This window comes from Phascolarctos cinereus, unplaced genomic scaffold (assembly GCF_003287225.1).
Source record: "Phascolarctos cinereus isolate Bilbo 61053 unplaced genomic scaffold, phaCin_HiC Scaffold_4;HRSCAF=312, whole genome shotgun sequence".
NCBI classification, from domain to species: domain Eukaryota; kingdom Metazoa; phylum Chordata; class Mammalia; order Diprotodontia; family Phascolarctidae; genus Phascolarctos; species Phascolarctos cinereus.
In genome coordinates this window covers 440,264,306-440,287,070 of record NW_027555847.1, presented here as the reverse complement: position 1 = coordinate 440,287,070, position 22,765 = coordinate 440,264,306, and the positions used below count along the sequence as shown (strand labels likewise).

General features: G+C 39.8%; 1 protein-coding gene across 2 annotated transcripts in view; it reads right to left on the bottom strand.

Annotated features, from left to right (window-relative positions):
• TNFRSF11A (TNF receptor superfamily member 11a) overlaps positions 1–22,765 on the bottom strand; it is a 130,127-nt gene that overhangs the window by 39,072 nt on the left and 68,290 nt on the right. For both annotated transcript variants that reach the window (XM_020995784.2, XM_020995782.2), the window contains exons 4-6: positions 16,290–16,433; positions 3,860–3,947; positions 2,282–2,373 (exon numbers count right to left, since the gene is read on the bottom strand). In XM_020995784.2, the coding sequence (XP_020851443.1) occupies positions 2,282–2,373; positions 3,860–3,947; positions 16,290–16,433 (324 nt within the window). The remainder of the gene's footprint in view (positions 1–2,281; positions 2,374–3,859; positions 3,948–16,289; positions 16,434–22,765) is intronic.

Below are 22,765 nucleotides of genomic sequence, written 5' to 3'. Positions count from 1 at the left end.
GGGAGGTATGGCTAGTCAATAGTTCATGTGAAAAAAATCAGACTGCAGGATGGATGAGTCATCATCTAACTTGTTGACTAAAGAATCCAATGTTATCTCAGATTAAATAAAGAGAAGCCAAATGTTCAGGATAAGTGAGACACCTGGCACGTAGTAGGCACTTAATAAAGGCTTGTCAATTGATTGCTGACAAAGTCCTGTCCCACTCTGCTCTGGTCAGGCTACATCTGAGATACTCAGTGTGAGGTCCCATATTTTAGGAAGGACACTGACAAACTGAAATATATCCAGGGAGGGCAGTTAGGTTATCGAGGGATCATAGAGTCCTAGATTTAGAGCTAGAAGGGACCTGAGAATCCATTGAGTCCAACTCCTCCATTTCATAGATGAGAAAACTGAAGCCCAGAGTGGTTGTTCAGGGACACACAGCTTATTAAGTGTCTGAGGACTGACTCAAACCCAGGACTTCCAAAGCCCCCCACCCCCACCCTGGGTAATTCAGTATGTTACCTTGCTGCCTAATTAGACCTAAAGGGATTAGAGACCTGTCAAAGGGACATGAGTATATGAAACAAGTAAAGTTTAAAGAAAAAGACTTGGATAGAGCACCGGCCCTGAAGTCAGGACGACCTGAGTTCAAATCCAGCCTCAGATCAAACACTTGACACTTTCTAGCTGTGGGACCTTGGGCAAGTCACTTAACCCCAATTGCCAAAAAAAAAAGAAGAAGAAGAAGACTTAAGGGGAGGTATTAACTGCCTTAAAGTATCTAGAGGATTGTCGTTTGTTGTAGAGATTAAACTTATTCGGCTGAACCTGAGAACAGAATTAAGTGAGTCTCTGAGGCAGAATTAGGTTTGATGTAACGAAAAACTTTCTACTGACTCACTTCACCCAAAAAGTAGGATGTGCTGCCTCTAAGGAAAGCAGGTTCCCCTCGCACTGATCAGGGATATTTTAAAGGGAAATTCTCTCAGGTCAAGTTTGGATTCCCCTGCCTTTAAGATTCCTTACAGTGCTGAGATTCTATGATTTCATGCAGATTAAAAGCCTTTTTGAGCCTCGAGGGCTCTGCTAGAATGTGTGTCCCACTAAAGTAACAGCTAGCTCAGCTCCACGCCAAGGTGATGTAGAGGTGTAACAGGCCTTGCTCAAACGGCTGGAAGAAAACTCTCCTAATACCTGCCACCTTCTTCAAGCCTTTTACTCCTTTGAGAGTCACAAAATAAGGTGTCACAGTGGAGAGAGTGTGGGACTTGGAGTCAGTGAGATTTCAGTTCAAATCTAATCTCAAACTCTTAGTAGCTACATGGCCCTACACAAATAATCTCTCTCAGCCTTCATTTCCCTATCTATAAAGTGGGGACAATACCAGCACCTAACCTACAGAGCTACTGTAAGGGTGAAATGAGATAACATCTTTAAGTGCTTTGCGAACCTTAAACCACTATATAAATGTCAACCTTAAAACCTTATATAAATGTGAGCCTTAAAACACTGTATAAATGCCATCGTTATAAGACAGGATCCCAAAATGAGAGAACCGAGAATTTCTTTAAGCTGGAGCTCAGTTACTTCCTTTATCTCTGTATCTGTTCACTGTGGGCACCTCGGGTGGCCAGGCCCTACTATAACATGATCTGATCTACTCCTTTCCACTGTTCTCTGCTTCATCTGTCTTCACACAGTTTGCAAAGATCCATCCAGCTCCACCTCTAACTCATCACACCTGACTACTCAGTTTTCCACTTCTGCTTATGACAGACACATCCCTACAATTGGCCATGTCTGGCCTCTACCTGAAACAAACATGACAAAGAAGCTCATCTTACACATTTCCCTTCCACCAGTCTAAGTACCTCCCACTTTACAAAATTTCTTACTTTTCTGACTAATCAGAGTTGATTCTAGCACATTGCCAGCCCCTGAATGAATCCCACCACTGCCCCACTCTGCCCTACCCACCCCTGCCATGATGTCAAAGCTATCTTTGCCCATTCACATACCTAGATCTTTTTTCTTCTCCTGTCTACATAAGTACAACATTGTCTTTCAAGTACCAACCTAGAAAATTCTGAGTCAATACACTTGGAATGACTCATACACTAGAAATACTGATGGAAAGTTAATTACTGTACTAATAATTGGTGTCATTCCAAACACAAAACGAAAAGTAAACAGTTCCACTAAAGATGCAGCACCTAATTTAGTCGGAATGTAAAACAGTTTATTGTGTTGGAGCATGTCTTCTAACTATCGTGTACTTTTGTAAATCATATACCATGTACTGGTTTTTCAGGTTGCAAAGGATCACAAATCACATCTGACTTATCAGTCCCAGGAGTTTTCTCTACCATTCCAAGGCTGGTGCAGCTGCAAAATAAAAAATTTAAAATAGATAAACAAATTAATGCCTTTACATCATGCTCTCAAAAACAAAAAGAAGAAGCACAACGAAAACCCTAGTCAATGTTCCCTAGGAAATATACGAAAATATAGTCATTTATAGCTCAGTTTTATATTTTTGGTAAAGGAAATACTGACTATCCCTTCCTGAATTAAGGTGGATTAGTGACAAATTCCAATGGTTATGAAAAGATGTACACAAGTTGGAAACATAGAAAGCTTTTATGAAATGGCTAAGTGGAACAGAAAAAAAAAATCAGATGGAAATAAGTGCCCAGGGAACACAAATAATCATGATATATGTGTTTAACTCTCATGGAGTCTTGTTTTGAAAAAAAGTATAAAGCTCTCATAAGAAAATGTGATTCTTTTTTGGAAAATTATTAAAAGTCTACAGTAAATAACTGCTTACTCTCCTTAATCACAGCTACTTAAAAGACTTCTTTACATTTTATAAGGATTTATTTTAAATAATTAAAATTAAAATCTATCTTTAAAATATGTTTATGTAAAATGCAAATTCATGAAGCATTTCACATTTTTCCTCTACAGAATGTTGACCCTGGGTTCTCCAAGGCTCTGCCAGTGGAGCTCAAACTCAGACTGGTCCCATCTAGTTGGAAAAGCTTCTCGAACAGTCATGACAGCAACTTTCAGCTGTCATCCAAGAGTCAGCCTGGCTAGGTGCTAAGAGGCTTATCGGCAGCAGTCTGCCCAGTAGGGGATGGCCATCTTTCTATATTGATTTTTAATCCCTTTCTTTTATTATTATTATTTCCTAGTACTTCTAAGTGGCACATGACAAACTTATGACAATGAAAGAAGGGAAAATAATATATCAAGGAAAAACTGAGTTATAATTTAAAGGGAAATAGAGAAATTAAGTAAAAGCAAGTAAAAACACAAGTTCAATAAGAAGCAGGGAAGGAGCTGCGAAGACAAAATTCTTTAAAATGTTCCATATTAGAGTGAGGGTGAAGTGATAGGAAGTTTCTGTTTTAGGCAACTAAAATCAAAGAAATGGCTCAATCAATCCTTTTTCATTGAGTTGAATGAATTAACCCCTTGTCTGAACATCATGTGCACACAGCCTAAATATAATACAATCTATCAAGATAAATAAATTAGAGCACTGAGTATCTTGGATTCAGGAAGATCTGAGTTCAAATCCTGTCTCAGACACTGTGACCTTGGGCACGTTACTTAACCCATATGTCTCAGCTTCCTCAACTGTAAAATGAGGATAATAATAGCCCCTTGTAGAAGATAATACTACACTTAGCACAGCACGGGTCATATACAGTAGGCACTTAATAAGTCCCTCCTTTCCTTCCTTCTTTCCTTTGATCAAGTTGTTTAAATTCTGTAGCACTCTCTTTTCATTCCTCCCACCTCTTCTCTCAGTGTGTATTCATTTGCAATTGTGTGTAATTTCACTGTGAAGTGCACTTACTTGGTCCAGGATTTACACTTGGAAGAAAAAGCATTGGAGAAGTAGCCCATGAGGCATGGCTTACATCCTGGATCCTCGTTTGGCTGTACTGCGGCATAAAAAAACAACACAATGAAACCTATTCAGACAACACGTCAAATACTTCAGTGGCCTTGCTGTTCTTTCCCCCTGCTTTCTCCTCCTGGGCTCCATCCAGGTGTGTCTAATTGTCTCCACCTGAGGGTGCAGGCCTGCTGCCACCTCGGTTCTGGCTTTGAGCAGGAATTAGAAGACAAACTCTCTCACTTGTGCTGCAGAAAACCTTTGGCTCAATACCAGCCTCCATTCTTGCTGCTGCTGCCCCATGCCTCATATACAGATTCCCACGTATAGATTCTTGCTTTCTTTAGTTCGTGGTCCTTCTCTGCCCAGCTCTCTGCCTGGGTCCCTCATCCCCCAAACTGCAATCTCCCAAACTGGTATAAGTAATGAAAACAATGGATGGAGAGTCAGAAGACATGGCATTGAGTCCTGGCTCTGCTAATAATTTCCTATTTTCCTCTGCTATGTATTTCCATATATTATTGAGTAAGTCACTCAATCTCTTTGGGTCTGCTTCCTTGTTTACAATAGAAAGAGACTGGATTAGATGATCTCTGAGGTTCCTTTCAAACTTGGGTGATTGCATGATTTCCTTGTGAAATCGTATGTATGTGTTGTAACTGAAAATATTATCCAGTGTGACCTCAATATCATTTTAATGAACTAGTTTTAAAATTCTAAAATTCATATTATGTATAATTGATATCATATGTTTGCGCTTTCAGAGGGTGTAGGAGGTGGGTGGGAGAGAATCTGGAACTCAAAATTTAAAAAGAAAACAAAGATAAAAATAAATAAATTTTTTAAAAGCCATGTTAGAGCAAGAAGTAACCTCAGCACTCACTTTGCCAAACTCTTCACTTCACAGATGGGACAATGAGACCCCAAAAGGGATAGCAAATTGATTAAGACCACAGAGGTACAGCAATTGGTAACAGAGGCAAGGTACAAAGTCTCATATTGGAATCACTCTACAACTGAAAATATGCATTTCCTGACTTCCCAGAATTGTGCTATTAGGTTAGAAAACTAAAAACAGGGAATTTAGGATATCTTATGCTAAAGGAAGAGATAGATTTAGAGACATCATGAAAGAACAAAATAGGAATTCAAGAGGGGAGTTATGATTGCTTCAGGCCAGCCTGGGTTCCTTTGGAACAAAACATACTCCTACTACAAGGACAATACCCCAAGGATGCTGTGAAGAAAGAAAAAAATTGACCTGGGCAACAAATGTATAGCAACCTTATTGGTAACAGCAAAATACTGAAAATAACCCATATGTCTGGCTGCAGAATGAGCAAACATATCACACTGTGGTATATATACATACACACACACACACACACACAATGCACATGTATACACACACATACATGTATACATACACACATATATACATGTATACATATACACACACACATATATATATACATATATATAATCGAATATTATTGCACCATAAGAAATTACAAATATAAAGAACACAAATATGGAAAGAGATGAAATAATGTAGAATGATGAGAACAGATACAAAAGGGCCATAAGCACATAGACAACAACTATGTAAAAAGAAAAAGAAATGGGGCAGCTAGGTGGCGCAGTGGATAGAGCACCAGCCCTAAAGTCAGGAGGACCTGAGTTCAAATCTAGCCTCAGACCAAACACTTGACACTTACTAGCTGTGTGACCCTGGGCAAGTCACTTAACCCCAATCTCCAAAAAAAAAAAAAGAAAAAGAAAAAGAAACAATAATGATGACAATTAATAATAACAACAACAGCAACAAAATGTGAAAAAATATATACAGAAGAAAAAGAGATCAGAAGGGAAAACAGAAGCAAGCTAGGCTATTGTCATTATTTTGTTGCAGTTAATACATACATTTTAAAATAAATTCTAAATAGCTAGAGTTTATGGTTTTCTGTAAATCAATTTTTTGTTTGCTTATATTGTTATTTTTGTTGAATTACCAAGTTTATATCTCAAAGAATAGATGGTTAGAATGTTTATGCTCCAATACTCCCATCAGAATTAAAGTATAATACCTATAAACCACCAACAAAAACCTTTATATAATACTCCTTCAGTAGTCCAAGGATCTCCAGTTTTGTTAGTGTGGGTATCCCCTCCAGCAACGCAGATCCCAATCCCTCTGGCCTTAGTGGATAGTCTTGGAGAGTTACTGTGGTCAAAAAATTCACCTCACTGGGGCCAAACTTGTGATAAACCCATACGACTTAGGCTAGTCCTCAGCTGATGCACAGTCCATCACTAAGCCTATATCTGAAGCCTTCTCAGCATCCATTGACATAGTCTGAGGCAACTCAGGATCACCACCACAGCATGGTTAAAAGCAGTGCCAAGATTCTAACCCAGGCTTTTGACCCCTAATCTAATATTGAAGTCAGGCCTTAGTGCAGGTAACCCTTCCATACCCTGAAGTATTGAGATGTTTTTTACATGAATGGTGTCATGGTCCTTTATAACCATCAAATTACCATGCATTATACCTCCCGTCATATGGCCTCAGATTCCTATGGCCTCTCATTGATTTGAAAATCAAATCTATGTCAAAACTAGGGCCTGGGACAGAACTGACCTTGCTGATGATGAGAGGGTAAATAAACAAACCATGCCTCAGCCCTCTGTAACCACTGAGGCTGTAGATGCCAGGCTGCTCACTATTTGGCTTCCTGCCACTACCCCTTACTACCAGATTTGGCCCAGATTCCCACTCCCACCCTTCCACATTTTGCTCAGGGCATGCTAATCAAATCAACTCTGAGCTGAGGCCCGGGCACAAATACCATTGCTAATGGGAAGGGTGTGACAATTGATCCATTGTCCCATAGACAGCAAACTCTGCTCTACCCTGAAGTCTGGTGATTCAGAGCTAAAAGCTGTCTGGGCAAAAACGTGGTTGCCTCGCTGCCATTTCTCAGACCTCAATCCCCATCTTTGCCAGTCCTATCCCTGTCAGGTGTCTATCCAGCTGTCTCCTTATCTCTATGGAAAACCCAATCACCTGATACCAAACTATCATTTACCTTAGGCCTCTTCCTCTCACATACTCTCCATACCCTTGAAATGATGGAAACAAGCTCATTCCACCCCTAGAAGACAACCTCTCTACTAAAGGCAGAGATCCTAAAGGTACTGAACGTGCCTTCTTTCAGGTCCCTTGACACCACGTGCCAGGATCCTTGATGCCAACTCTCGACCTTCTCCTTACCACCATCACTTAGCACTTGAGGTCCATCCCACCAAGATATAGGACCTCATTCAGATGCTTTTATGTACTAGTCATCACATCCTTCTCTTTACTTTCTCAAGGAGCTCAGTACCTGGTTATCAGCCTACCTCTCAATCCCAACCCTGCCCTTATATTTGGGGTCTTCAATACGCATGCTGATGTCCCCACAAACACCCCAGTTTATCAACCTCCTTAAATCCTTAGGACTTCACTTTCACACTCCAAACCACAGCCATACAGATGGATGCTTACACTCTGGAAATCATATCATCTATAAGTGTTTTACCTTGATGACCTAGAGCAGGGCTTCTTGAACTTCTTCCACTCTCGATCCCATCAACACTTCTTATACTCACTCCCACTCTCCCTGTTTTCCCAGGCCATCTGTTCTGGTCTCATTTTTGAAATCTTGATTGAGATCAATTTTATACTGTCCTCTACCCTTGAATCCATTCCCCTCTATCTTATCACCACTCATCTCTTTCCAATCTCCAACCTTGGATTGCTTCTACCATTTGCTTTCTTCATTACCACTCTTGAGTTGCTGAATGCTCCTGGAAGTCCCACAACCACACTAATAAGGTCCACTATGAATTTATTTTGTCTACTCTCAATTGGGCCAATCTTTTCATTCTTCCCTGATTTACTGTCTATCAAACTTCCCACAGCATCTGTTAGAAACCTTCTTTTCCCCTTTTGAAACCACCTACAACAGCCTTCCAGCAAAGCCTCTGAAGAAACTGAAGTCATCCATCATGGGTTCCCTCTTCTCCCTAATTCTAAAAATCAAATCTCCTCTAACTCCTTTTCTCTTAACTCTGAGAAAAGTACGGACTTTCTCCTTGCCAACACTATCCCCTCTACTAGTGCCCTTTACCTCATCCCTTCCTGTCTCATCCGGGAGTTATCTCTTTGATAACTTTCTTTAATTTATGGTATCTATGTCTTCCATAATTATTCTCCCAATGTCTGCTAACATGCCCAGATCTCCCTATCCTTAAAATACCTTCATTTGACTTTATCTCTTCACCGCCTTATACCTCTCCTCCCTTTCGCAGCCAAATTCCTAAAAAAAGCTATTGACACTCATCGCCTCTATTTCCTCATTTCTCTGTTGTTGTTTTTCTTGTTGTTCAGTCCTTTCAGTTGTGTCCAACTCTTGGTGATTCCATTTGGGGTTTTCTTGGCAGAGATCTGAAGTGGTTCGCTGTTTCCTTCTCCAGCTCATTATACAGATGAGGAAACCACTTTTGGAGGATGTTGTAGGAGGGATTTGTGTTTTAGGTAGGAGGTAGATGAGATGACATCTGAGGTCCTGCTCACTTCTAAGAGTCTATGACTGAACCAAGTCTTGCCTGCCTATATTGTAGCAGGTACCCACTTCTCCTTCTATTGAATTATTCTAATTCTATTCAATTCTATTAAATTATGCTAACCTCTATTGATTTTTCTGGCCCATGTATATCACATGCCTGGTACCTATCTTTCTGTTGATCCAAACTCCTTGTCTTGTAAAATGCTTAGCACCATGCCTGGCACAGAGCAGGCACTTAATCAAATGCTCGTTCCCTTTATCCCTTTGGCCATCCCCACCCCCATTCAAATTTTAGCATAATAAAACATATTTTCCCTAAATAATTAAACATCTCTTTGGGGGGGGGCAGGCAGGGCAGGCAATTGGGGTTAAGTGACTTGCCCAGGGTCACACAGTAAGTGTTTGAAGCCAAATTTGAACTCAGATCCTCCTGACTCCAGGACTGCTACTCTATCCATTTTGCCACCTAGTTGCCCCTACATAACTTTTTTTTTTTTGAACTTGCAGGAATACAGCATGGTATTGTAGAAAAAACTTGGAGTCAATTCTTGGTTCCAATTCTGGCTCTGCTCTTCACTCTCTGTGTGATCTTGGAGAAGTCTCTTCACCTTAACCTCAGCTGAGCTTGCCAGAGCTAAAAGATCTCTGCAGTTGGAGTCAGAAGATAGATACTAGTTTTATGGACAAGGGCAAATCACAACTTCTCAGAGCCTCAGTTTCTTCATCTATAAAATGGGTGCAACAATACTCACATGGCCTACCTCACAGAGTTGTCATCTGCATATCTTAAAGCACTATACGGATGTTTCAAAAGTCTGAGTGCAGTTTTAGGCTCTAAAAGTTTTAATAGCTATTAAAATTTTGATGGCTTAAAACTGCATTCAGACTTTTGGGACACCCTGTATAACTGAGCTATTATAATCTTTAAAATGAGGACTAAAGGCTCTTTGAAGTCCCTTCTGTCTCTAACTCTTATGCTCTCCTGGATAAATCAAGGGCTCATCTGGGAAGGAAGTGGTACATATTTCTGCACTAGTTCTCAAAAGCTCGATCACTAAAATGAAAATTTCTAGGATTATGTGAGTTATTTACAAGTTTTTGCAAACAACACATATTACATGTGAGCCTCACGTAATTTTGCTAGAAAAAAATCACAGGCTACTATAATTACAATAGCATTATGTGATGATGCAACCAAGCAATTATCTGGTGCTAAAGCTACAAATTACTCTTGAAAAGAAATCATAAAAAGAGCCAATAGTTTCATAAATGAGGCGTTAAAATAAAGAATTAATTACTGGCACTTTTTTTTTGCCCCTATTTCTTAGTAGGTCTCAGATGATGTCAGAAAGATACTTCTGATTTCTGTATACCATCTCAATTAAAATCATAGTATATTGAATTTTTAAATGTGCCATTTGTCTAAAACTCAGAGGGCCTACTCCAGGGTTATCTGTAACAGTGGACATGAATATAGTTCAGGAGGATGTCTGTCATTCACAAGCCAGTGTTGACTTTCTTACTATCACAGAATGAGAGAATCTCAGAGAAGGAAGAGACCTTAAGAGCGGTCCACTGCCAGCTTTCCCATCCCTGCACAGAAATCCCCTCCATAAAATACATGGTCGTCCAGTTCTGTTTAAAGAGCTCTATTGAGGGGAACTCATTCAGTCCCAAGGCAGCCTATTCCACTTTTCACAGCTCTAATAGGAATTTTTTTTATTACATTAAATAAGATCAAAAGAGATAATGCTCGTAAAGCCCTTTGCAAACCTGAAATGCTAGCTAGAATTATACTAATTTGGAGCAGCTAGGTGGTGCAGTGGATAGAGCACTGGCCCTGGATTCAGGAGGACCCGAGTTCAAATCCGACCTCAGACACATAACACTCATTAGCTGTGTGACTGTGGGCAAGTCACTTAATCCCAACTGCCTCACTAAAAATAAAAAAGAATTATACTAAATTTCTAAACGTGCCTCATTACACCTTTCATCCACTGCTCCTTGTTCTGCCCTGTGGGACCAAGTAGAACCAGGTTAATCCCTCTTGAACTGTCTAAAGATGGCAGTCCTGGTTGAGCCTTGATTTACATTCTCAGTCCTCCAGGTAGTTCTCATTCCTCCCAGATCATCCACACAGAAAATCAAAAGCAGTGGTTACTCATGTGGGAGTCCTTTCAGAACCAGCTGTCTATGTACAGTCAGATCACCAACTACCTAGGGCAAAGATCAAAACTGGCAACCAAGTAAAATCACAGGGTTATGGATCTAGAGCAAAGCGACTTCTGAGCCATTTGTTCCAAATCTCCCAATCTACAAATGAAGAAATTAAGGCCTATGAAGGTAAAGTAATTTGTCTAAGGTCACATAGCATCACAAGCAGCATTTGAACCCAGGTCCTCCGACTGTTAAGAAGACACCACATGGAATTAAAAAAGCTACACCTGGATCCATTTCACTCTGAAAAATGGGAACTTGGTAAAAGCAATCTCTTACAATGCAAGGACAGTTAAGTATTTGGACTCCAACTCTCACCTGAATTGGAGGAAATGGAAACCACAACTAAAAAAATGAAGCTAATAATAACAACTGGACTAGACCAAGAAACCTGTTACAACACAGCACAATTTTTCAAGCATCAAGGGATCAATTTTTAAAATATCTCAGAAGGGAAAGAATATCTGTAGAAAAGAAAAAAAAATCACAGACAGTATGATTATCTCCAAAAGGTGACTGAGAACATCATCAGCTATCATGGTACTATTAAAAGAAAACTTAAATTTGAAATCAAAGGACCTAAATGCAAATCTTGTTGTTGCCACTGGTCACCTATCTAACTTGGGGTAAGATGCTAAACGTCTCTGGGCTTCAGTTCCCTCATACGTAAAATGAGGGGGTTGAACTATATGGCTTCTTGGGACCTTTCTTTCCATCTCCAAATTTATGATACATAAACCTGTTCCATATGAGGCCTACTTTCTTCTATAAAGTATTCATGAGAAGGGCTCATGCATCTATCAGTGAAAATATCAGATTCATTAGAGGTAGGTAGGCTTTCACAGACTATTTTCTACAAAACAAACTGCATCTCTATAGTAATATGACTGACCGAAAAATGCAGAGAATACAAGCTCCTTCTTTTTATTGTTTGTTAATTACAAATACACAAACAAAAAAAGTTGACTTAGTAGAGCCAAACACAGCTTTTAAAGAAGGGCTTCTTAACTTGAAGTCCACAGAACTCCAAGAGGTCCATGGATAGATTTCAGGGGTTCCAGGAATTTGGATGGGAAAAAATATATATCTTTATTTTCACTATTGTCTAAATGAAATTTAGCATCTTCTTCAATTATCTAAAAATATTATTCTAAGAAGGAGTCCATAGGCTGCCAAAGAGGTCTATGATACAAAAAAAGTTATGAATCCCTATTTTAAAGGCCCCCCTCCAACAAATTGTCTCTGATGTGATACTGTCACATGAAATTCCTTGAGAGTTGAAACTAGAGAGAGAATTTTGTTCCACAGTGCTCTGTTTCTCAACACCAAGCAACCAAAATCTGGAAACATGGTCACCAAATATGTTCTCCACTGTCAAGGTGAATGATCTGTAAAGAAAACAGGTTTCCTGGAGATTGGAGAGGTTCTCCAGGTAGTCCTCTTTTTGGATGACATTATGAATAATTGCACTAAGCCCCAGAATGCAACAGGGCTTCCTCAACAAGATTATGACTATTCAAAGAAATTAGCCTAGCAACACACACAGAAAAAAAACAAGTGGATGAATCTTGATCATGATATGTGGTTGAATGTACAATGAATTAAATTAGTCCATCAATACATATATCTTGGGTAGGGCATATACCCAGGTGTATGCCTGAGCCAGCTTAAACATTAAATTTTGTTAAATTTTCAATGTGTGCATTTAGAACTCAGAAATCAACAAACCTACAAAGCAAGGATTTATTATTGTTTGTTGATTGTCTCGACTTAAGAAAATGTTAATAGCGCAGATTAGACTTAAAAGTGTATAATACATACTTTTTTTTTGAGAAGATGGTTGTTAAACATTTACCATCACACTTTTGAATTGTACCTAGACGGAACAGGAAATGAGAGGGACAAAAGAGGGCAGGATAGCAGTTGAGAAAATATAGAAGGCTTTCAATGACACAGGCAGCTCCCTGAGAGAGAAAACTCATCTCTTTCACACTAATAGACTCCCAGTGATGCTATATAACTGCAAATCATCGACCACCAAAATATCAGAAAAAATTACAACTGCAGATGGCCCGAGGGCCAGGGAGAAATGCAAGGGGATGTAAACGTCCAAGTGATAAACTAGAATGAAAGATACCTGCAAGGAAGATAGGTGACAGAAATAGTCCATAACCTTTGAGATAAGAGATCCCACTGCTAGGCATACAGCTTAAGAAAGCCAAAGACAAACTGTTCCCATATGCACCACAATACACATGGCAGCACTTTTTGTGGGAGCAAGAAACTGGAAACAAAGTAAAGGAGATTCCCAACAATTGGGATGTTGGTTAAATAAATAAACTCATGTAAGGCATGAATGCAATGAAAGGTTACTTATTACTCTGCCAGGAGAAATGATGGATATGTAGAATTCAGAAGAGCATGGGAAGATACTTAGGCTTATACAATCATAAATGCAGGGTTGCAATGGACCTCAAAGACCAATCCCCTACTTTTACAGATGAGGAAACTGAGACTCAAGGAAGTTAAGTGATTTGCCTTAACACAGGTTGTAAACATATGAATGAATGTAGAGCAAATAAATAGGAAAAAACTCCAATAAACACAACTCTAATGATGTCAATCAAAAGAAAAAACTGAATAGTGTATAATTATAGTGACCAAGAAAAGAGACGGGGAAATCCACCTCTCTTCCTTCTTTGCAGAAGTGGGGCATCAATTAGGTGCTGTAATCCCTGCCTAGGAGGAGTTTATAATCTAGCCATGGGAGACAACATGTATATACATAGGTATATACAATATAGAAAACAGCTACAGGATAATTTTGGAAGGAAGGCACTAATAGCTTGGGGGACTCAGGAAAGGTTTTGTCCAAAAGGTAGTCTCTTAGCTGAGCCACCGAAGAAAATTAGGAATTCTAAGACAACAGTGAGAAGGGAGAACCTTCCAGGCACGGGGGACTAGCAGGGGCACTGTAAGGTTCAAAAAGATAACGGATATAAAGCACTTTGCAAACTTTAAAGTGATAATGAATGCTATTATTATTATTATCATTATTATTGTTAGCATCCAGTCACCAGCCTCCTGTCTGGGGATGACTTCATTGTCTAACCCTTCTACTGAACCCCTGCTATGCTAAAGCAAGGTTTATAGGGCAATACAAGGGTGTGCTGTAAATGTTTAACAACCAGGCTGGGGGTGGGGGGAGAGGGGGAAAGTCTAGACAATCAACAAAGCAATAAATCAAGCCCTAATTTATATCCTGGTTTCTGAAGGTGCAAACACTGAAAACTTAATAATTAGCTCTTTCGAGTTGATTAAAGCTGACTCCAGCACACCCCTGGAGACTGACAATGCAAAGGCAGAGATACGGAAAAGAGTGCCATGTATGAGGAAAATTAAGAAGGCTGATTTGTTTGGCATATGGTATGTGTAGGAGAGTAGTGTGTAATAAGGCTACAAAGGGAGAATGGGCCAGATTGTGAAGCCTAAAAATGCCAGGGGAATTTTTATTTGATTCTAGAGGCAATAGGCAGTTATAGGAGTTTATAGAGGAGAGGAACAACATAGTTACACTTGTACTTTAGGAAGACATATGTAAAACATTGTATACAATGTCAGACTCAGTTAATTATTGGTTAATTTTGTCAAACTGCTTTTTTCTATTTTATTCTTTGTTATAAGGGACATTTGATGTATAGGCACTAGGGATATACTCAGAAGTAAAAGTGATACAAAAATAAAAGATATCAACAAAAATTTTTCTTAGTGAAAAATATCAGAAAGATATGTATTACTAGAATAGGTGATGAGCCTTTCATTTGGTAACAGCAAAAGACAGCAGAACAGTACCAGCAGTACTGGTACCCAAAGCATGTTATAATAATAATAATAATAACAAACATTTATATAGCATTTACCATGTGGCAGGTACTGTGCCAAGTTCTTTATGATTACTATCTCATTTGATCCTCACAACAACCCAGTGAGGTAGGAGCTATTACTATCCCCATTTTACACATAAGGAAACTGGGGCTGCTTGAATGACTTGCTCAGGGTTATCTCCCTAGTAAATGACTGAGGCAGGATTTGAACTCAGGTCTTTCTGACTCCAACTCCAGCACTCCCTCTCCTCCAAAACTTATATGCCTCTAAAAAAGTGCCAGAAGAAAACTTATGGTGCTAGAGTAGCTCATCCTGGGAAGGATGTAGACAGCAATTGCAAAGGATGAGCAAAGGTGGAAATGACTTGTTCTCCGCACTTTGGAGAGAATATTCCCATTGGGGTGGGGGGTGGGGGGGTCCACAGGTCACTGGAAGCCCAGAAGAGCTTACTTGGTTATTTTCAGGTAACTTAACTAATTAATGAGGGCCAGATATAGTACCAGAACCCATGTCACCCTTCTTTAAATCTTGTGGTACCTAGCATGGTGCCTTCAACATCAAAAGTACTTAACTGAAATAGGCTGAATTTAATTGAATTAATATAGAACCAGACTTAGAGAAGTAATGGGAAACATCCATGGAATTTTGAGCAGACATATTTTCCATAGGCTTAATTAGGCATCCATTTGTGAACCCCCTATTACTTTTTGCAGGCCAGGGTCTTTTTCACCCCTTCTACAGAGCTGGAGGTGCTGAGGGAAAGATGCCCAAAGCTGTGGAGCAAAGGGGCAGCATCACAGACCTATGCTTCTTCAATTCAATTAAAAAAATCAGCAAGTATTTATTAAATATCTATAACGTGCTTGGCACTGAAAATATAAAGACAAAAACCAAACAGTCCTTGCACTCAAGGAGCTTATAATCTACTAGAGCAGGCCACTTTTTGTACACCATGCAAGTTACAAATGACTTTTTTTTTACATTTTTAAATACAATAAAACTTTATTTTAAAGTGTAACCACCATTCTCAGCTGGAGGCTGTACAAAAGCAGGAGACAGGGGCAGCTAGGTGGCACAGTGGATAGAGCTCTGTCCTTGGAGTCAGGAAGACCTGAGTTCAAATCTGGCCTTGGACATTCAACACTTACTAGCTGTGTGACCCTGGGCAAGTCACTTAACCCTGTTGCCTAGCCAAAAAGAAAAACAAAAAACAAAAAAAACCAAACAGGTGGCAGCCAGATTTGGTCTGTGGGCTGTAATTTGCCAATCCTTGTACTAGCGGGAGACAACATATGTACAGACAAGTAAATGCTAAACGGATACCAAGTAAATACAATGCTATTGTATTTAGAAGGGAGAGTACCAAGTGGGAGGATCAAGAGGAAAGACTTGAATTGAGCTTTAAAAGGAGATAAAAGATTCCCAAACCATCTGCTTGACTAGATCTCATCTCATCTAACTAGATTGATTGGGTGGGGAATAATCTCTGAGGTCTGTCCACTGTTCAGATCTACTCCTCCATCATTTCCTCAGAGAAAACTCTTGGTGGGGGGTCCTCCCGCTCCAGCTACCCACCTCTGCTTGTCATTACCACCAGGGCACAAGTGTAGCCCTGATGATATTGTTTTCTGTTATAAAACAAGAACATGCAATTCCATGAAATAAAATGGTCTTACAAGGATTTTCGGCTTCAAAGCCTGGGCCACATTTTCCATTGCGTTGACAGCTGTCAAAGTCGTCACTCCAGTGGTACCCAGGGGTACAGGCACACTGCCGTGGGAATGTTCGATTGCCAGGATGAACTACTTTCAGACCTTTTCCTGAGAGGGAGAAAAAGATGTAAAGGCCAGACCCACTCAAATCTTTTCGGGGGAAGGGGGAGGAGGGATTCTTCCTGCATCTTTACCATTGCTGCAAATCCCAAACTAAAACCATGAAACAAAGCAGGCTGCCCTAGACCCTATGAGAAGATGGGATGCATGCTTAATCCTTTAGGATTCAATATATTTGTATTTAAGAACGCAAATTCTCTCGACATTGTCACACTTTCTGTGTTAAAGTCTCCAGAAATGTTTTCCCCAACTTTAAAAGCTTGAGTTTTTAAACAACATTAGTACTCTACTACTACCACTGCTGCTGCTGCTGCTACTACTACTATCAACAAGAACAACAACTACTACTGCTGCTGCTACTACTACTACTACTACTACTACTACTACTACTACTACTACTACTACTACTACTACTACCACCTCATATTTACATAACATTTAAAGGTTTACACAGTGCTTTTCTTACAACTTTGAAAAATGAGGGAGAGCATTACTGTTCCAATTTTACAGATCAAGAAACTGAAGCCCAGGGATGTTTAGTGACTAGCCCAGGGACATACAGCTAGTAAGTGGAAGAGCTGGAATTCAAATTTAGGTTTCTTTAGTCTAAGAATGTTGTAACACCAGTGCTCTTTCCACTACAATACATTACAATACAATTCGATTCAACAAATATTTATTAAGTGCTTACTACGAACAGAGTTTAGTATTCTAGGCAAATGAAGAGATACTAATTTTAGGTAATATGTGATCCTCACCATTCATGGCACTTACAATCCAAAAGAGTGATATGACACATATACAAATAACTGGAATAGAGAACAGAACATGGTAAAAGTAAGAAGGAGGTACAAAGTACTATATGAAGTCTGAGTGGGGGAAAGTATTAATAGGGAAAGTTTTATAGAGGTAATGGCATTTGAGTTGGATTTTTAAAGGAGAGGTTCAACAGGTGGTGAATGGGTGGGGACTACAAGGGAAGACATTCAGTCCAGAGAATACAATGAGTACAAGCACAGCGCTGGGGGGATCAGGGTGGGGGTGTGTGTGCTGCAAGAAGTCTAGTTTGGCTGAACAAAGAGGACATCAAAGAGAACAAATAAAATAAGACTAGGGAAACAGGGTGGGGTAACAGACAATGCCAGGCAAAGTAGCTTGAACTTGACTTGGTAGACAGAACAGAGTCGCTGAAGAATTTTGAGCAAAAGGAATGATCTAACATACATTAGGAAGATTATTGGTCTGGCAGCAGTATAAAGCACAGATAGTGGAAGGGAGAGACCAAAGAAAGAAAGATCTGGTATGAGACCCTAGCAATAGTCCAGGTGAGTGGTAATGTGGGCCTCCACTTTAGGATGGTGGTGGTGAGAAAAGACAGAAGGGGGCATACGTAAGAGATAGACTGGAAGTAGTATCTGTAGGACCTGGCAACTCATTGGAAATGAGAGGTAAGGGAGAAGAAAGGGTCCAAGGTAATGCCAAGGTTTAGAACATAAGAGACTGGGAGAATGGTAGTACCACTCTCAGAAATAACGAAGAGGGAAAGAGGACTTGGATTTTAGGGAAAGGGTCTTGGTTTGTTTGAATTACCTATGAGACATCCAGATAGACATTTCTCGAGGAAAGTTGGAGGGGTGGACCCTGATTCTGGGAGATAAGTCAGGTTGGAAATCTAGATTTGGCTATCTTCTGTATAGCTTTCATGGTTGATGTTGTGGGAAGAAATGAGATTTCAGCAAGGGATAGAGATAAGTGGAAGGGAGGGAAAAAGGAAAAAGGAGAGAGACAGAGACAGAGACAGAGATTGAGAGAGAGAGAGAGAGAGAGAGAGAGAGACAGACAGACAGACAGACAGACAGAGACAAAGGGTCAAGAGCGAAACCTTATGATATATTCATTTTGGTGGGTTGGAAAGAGGAGAAGAGCTCCCAAAGGAGACAGAAAAGGAGTAGTTAAAGAGGTGGGAGAAAAGCAGAGGTGTTTTGGAAGCCAAGAAATGACAGGGGCCACTAGGTAAAGTCAACAAGCATTTGGCACTGAGGCGATTCATTCTTTGGCCATGCCAAAAGCCGTGGAACAAAGATAATTATAAAATGTCCCTAGTTATATGTGTCCCCTTCTAATCTTTCAGTGGTGATGATAGAATGGCAGAAAAGGGACAGAAAACAGACAGAGTTCTCAGACCAGCTGTAAAAAAAGTAGTTTAACTGTTGGTACTATGTGCTATACACAAATTTTGGAACTTAAGGACCTAGTTTCATATCTTGGCTCTGATACTTACTTACTATGTGTTCCTGGACACATTTGTGATACTGTGTCAAAAGGCTTAGTGAAAAGCCTTCTAAGTACTTAGAGAGATCCTCCACAGAGCATCTAGAGGAGAAGGTATTCAAGACTCACTTAGGAAGACAAGGCATGGTTGGATTGTGATCTGCCACAGTGGACATGGTACCCACTTCCATGAGATCACAAGTCAACTAATTATGAACTATGGCTGTGAAGAAGAGAAGAGCAGAGAGATGTTTGTAGGCATATGGAAAGGAGTCACTGGAGGAGATATGAAAGATGAAAAAGGTGTGATTCTGGGAGCAGGATCATGGAAGAGGTGGGAGATGATGGAATCAAAGGTACAGGTGGAGGGATTAGCCTTAGTGAGGAGTAGGGATAACTCTTTTTCTATGACTTTGGGGAAAAAAAGAGTGGGTGATGATACTGAGAAGTTTTGATGATTAAAGGAAGATAGTTGATTCAAGTTTCTGTTAAACTTCTCAGTGAAGTAGGAAACCAAGCATGGTGGCTGCTGTAAGTATTGGGGTTGGGGGATGATATTTGGGTCTTTGATAAGACAATTACTAAGAGAAATAACATATGGGGTTGGGAAGGTGTAGCAAAGGCCTTGCTAAGGTTTCACTTGTTCAAACTAGTTAGAGAAATGTGATGTTACACTAACATTTTGGTTAATGTGAAATGGCAGGTCCAATTGTGACTAAATTTTAATATAAACTCCTTGAAGGCAGGGGTTGGTTTATTTTTTTTTTTTGTATTTGCATCTACATCCTTAGTATCTCACATATAATATGCACTTAATATGTTTCTTGAATTGAAAATAATAAATACATTTAACATTCAAAATAAGCTGAAAAAATACACTGGGCCTTCAGATTCTTGCAACTGCATCAGGATGAGATGTTCTGATCATTACTAAAAACCGCCTAGTTGTGTACATGTAAAATGTAGCAGCATTTGAGGAACTGGAGCTGGGAGGAACTAGGTAGATCATCTGGTCTAATCTCTCATTTTGCAAATGAGAAAACTGAGACTCAAGTGTCTTTCCCCAAAGATCAGTTATGGTAAGTGATTTACCCAAGGGCAGTAAGGAGCAGAGCTGAGATAGGGACCCAATCCTCTGACTTAGAATCTGTTGATCTTAAACTATGTAGAGATAAAGCTTTACTGACATCATGACATATGCTTGTTATACTCATTTTTGGCCTAAATTCCTGATATCTATTTTATATTGGCTCTGTTTCATCAAATTATAGTGTAAAGTGCTTTTTAAAAATCTGGTCATTTGATTTTTTTGACCATTTCTATTCTGAATAAATGGAATTTTGCTGTAGTAAGCTTCAAGGGTACATAGCCTTGGTATTTATGTAAAGCACATTAGACAATTCAATAATTCAATAAATATTGATTAAGCACTCACCATGTGCAAGGCAAGAGGGAGAGAAAAGCCAAAAATGAAACCACTCCCATTCTGGCAGGGTTTAGATTTGGAGACAAATGACTGCAAGCAAAATTACTTCTTGAGAGAAAGCCAAAGGCAGTGTGGAAAAAACAACGGATTTGGAATCTGAGGACTTGACTTCAAATTTTGGCTCTGATTCCACCTATTTTCCTGTGCGCAAGTCATTTAATCTCTCTTGGCCACAGTTTACTTGGCATCCCGTGATGTCATTGGCCCCCTTTGAAAATGGGCAAACAAGAACTTAGAAGGTTGGATTCAATGACCTGAGGCAGCTAGGTGGCGCCAAAGTGTACAGAGTGCTGGGCCTGGAATCAGGAAGCCCTGAGTTTAAATCTGGCCTCAGACACTAACTGTGTGACCCTGGGCAAGTCATTTAACCTCTGTTTCTCTCAGTTTTCTCATCTGCCAAATGGGGATAATAATAGCACCTATATCAGGGTTGTTGTGAGGATCAAATAATATAATATTTATAAAAGCACTTGGCCAGTATCTGGCATGTGGTAGGAGCTATGTAAATGCTTATTCTCTTCTCTTCACCTCTAAGGTCTACTCCATCTCTCACAATGGGATTTTGCCTGGAAGAGGCCTGCCTGCCTTACACTCCCCAGTGAAAGCCACACAATTCTTATACCTCAAGTTCCTAAAGTCTTAATTATAGCTGCAAAGAGAAGCCTGGCCCCACTGTCACACTCTTGAAGTTAATGTTTGGTGTGGCTGGGGAATCCCTGCTTCCATTCATGGTCTGGCGCCATGCTAGAGCTGTGGGGAAATTCCCATTTTTTCCCTGTTCCTACATTGTGGTATCTGGTTCAGCCCTGCTGCTACTCATTGACATCAAAATGAATCCCTTTTTTGTAAGGGTCCTGACTTCTTCCCCATATGCAACACTGAGAAAATGGGGCTTGGGCGTCGAGTGCTTTTGAACTGCACACTCATAGACTGGAAGAATACCAGGATTTTCTGAAGTATATAGGGTGTTCTAAAGAGTCCCGTGTGGGTAAAAGATTTAAGAGCTTAAAAATGCATTAAGACTTTTGGGATACATATAACATAACATAACATAATAATATGGTATAGTATAATATAATATGAGATATGATATGATATATGATGACATGATATAGTATATGATATATGACATAAAATATATAAACACACATATATGTAATATTCTCAATGACACTTTCTCATCCCTCTCTGAAGTATGAAACCTGGCTTCCCAGTTTTTATCAGATTTTTAGAGGAAGGAAAGAAGGGAGGGAGGGAAGAAAAGGAAAGGAAGGAGGAGAAAAGGAAGGGAAGAGGAAAGGGAGGAAGAGAAGAGGGAAGGGAAGAAGGAAGGGAAGAGGAAAGGGGGAGGAAAGGAAGGAAAGAGAAAAGAGAGGGAAGGGAGGAGGAAAGGAAGGAGAAAACGGAAGGAGTAAAGGAAGGGAAGAGGGAAAGGAGAAGGGAAGGAAAGAAGGAATGGAGAAAGAAGGAAAGGAAGAGGGAAAGGAGGAGGGAAGGAAGGAGAGAAGGAGAAAAGGAAGGAAAGAAGGAAGAAAAAGGAAGAATGGTAGAAAAGAGAGAAGGAAGAGAGGAGGTTAAAAAGAAGAGGAAAGGAAACAAGTATTTATTAAGTGACTATAAATTTGCAGGCACTATGCTGAGTGTTTCATAACTATTATCTCATTTGATCCTCAACAATTCTGAGAGGTAAATGCTATTATCATTTCCATTTTACAGTTGAGGAAACTGAAGCAGGCAGAAGTTAAATGACTTATCCAGGGTTACACAGATAATGAGTGTCTGAAGCTGCTTTTGAATTCGGGTCTTCCTAATTGTAGGCCTAGCACTCTCTCTACCGTATTAACTAGCTAAGACACAGACTTCAGTTTCCCTGCTCTTCCCAGAAACACAGAGATAAGTCTTTCAGAAATTATACCCAAGTGAGTAGACTTTGGAGGGGCAACACTGATTCACATGAATGGGTAGGGAGGTGGATGATTCCCAAGACTGTTAGAGTAGAAGTCACTGTTAGCTTGGTACCAAAAGTGTTTCATATCCTCCATCCCTGTGGCTAAGTGTTTTGATAGTCAGCACATGATGGGGCACTCTGGCCCCAAGCAGCTATAATCCTGCTTGACTTGTCAACACTCTTATAGCTGCATAGGCTATCTGAGAGTGTCCACCATTGGCTGATACAAACACACACAGAACCTTAGAGTCAGAAGGGACCTCAGAGGCCATCTATTCTGATGCAGTGGAAAGAACTCTGGCTTTGGAGTCAGAGAACCAGGGTATCATTCCCCATTCTGTCATCTACTAACATGTGTGACCTTGACATTCATTCATTCATTCATTCATTCATTCATTCATTCATTCATTCATTCATTTATTCATTCAATAAACATTAAACACCTACTATGTTCCAGGCATTTGCTAAGTGCTGGGGATACAAAAGAGATAAAAGATAATCCTTCTCTCCAAGGAGCTTACAATCTAATGGGGGAAGATAACATGTAAACAATTATAGACAAAGCAGGATAAATAGGAAATAATTAAAAGAAAGGAAGCACGGGAATTAAGAGGG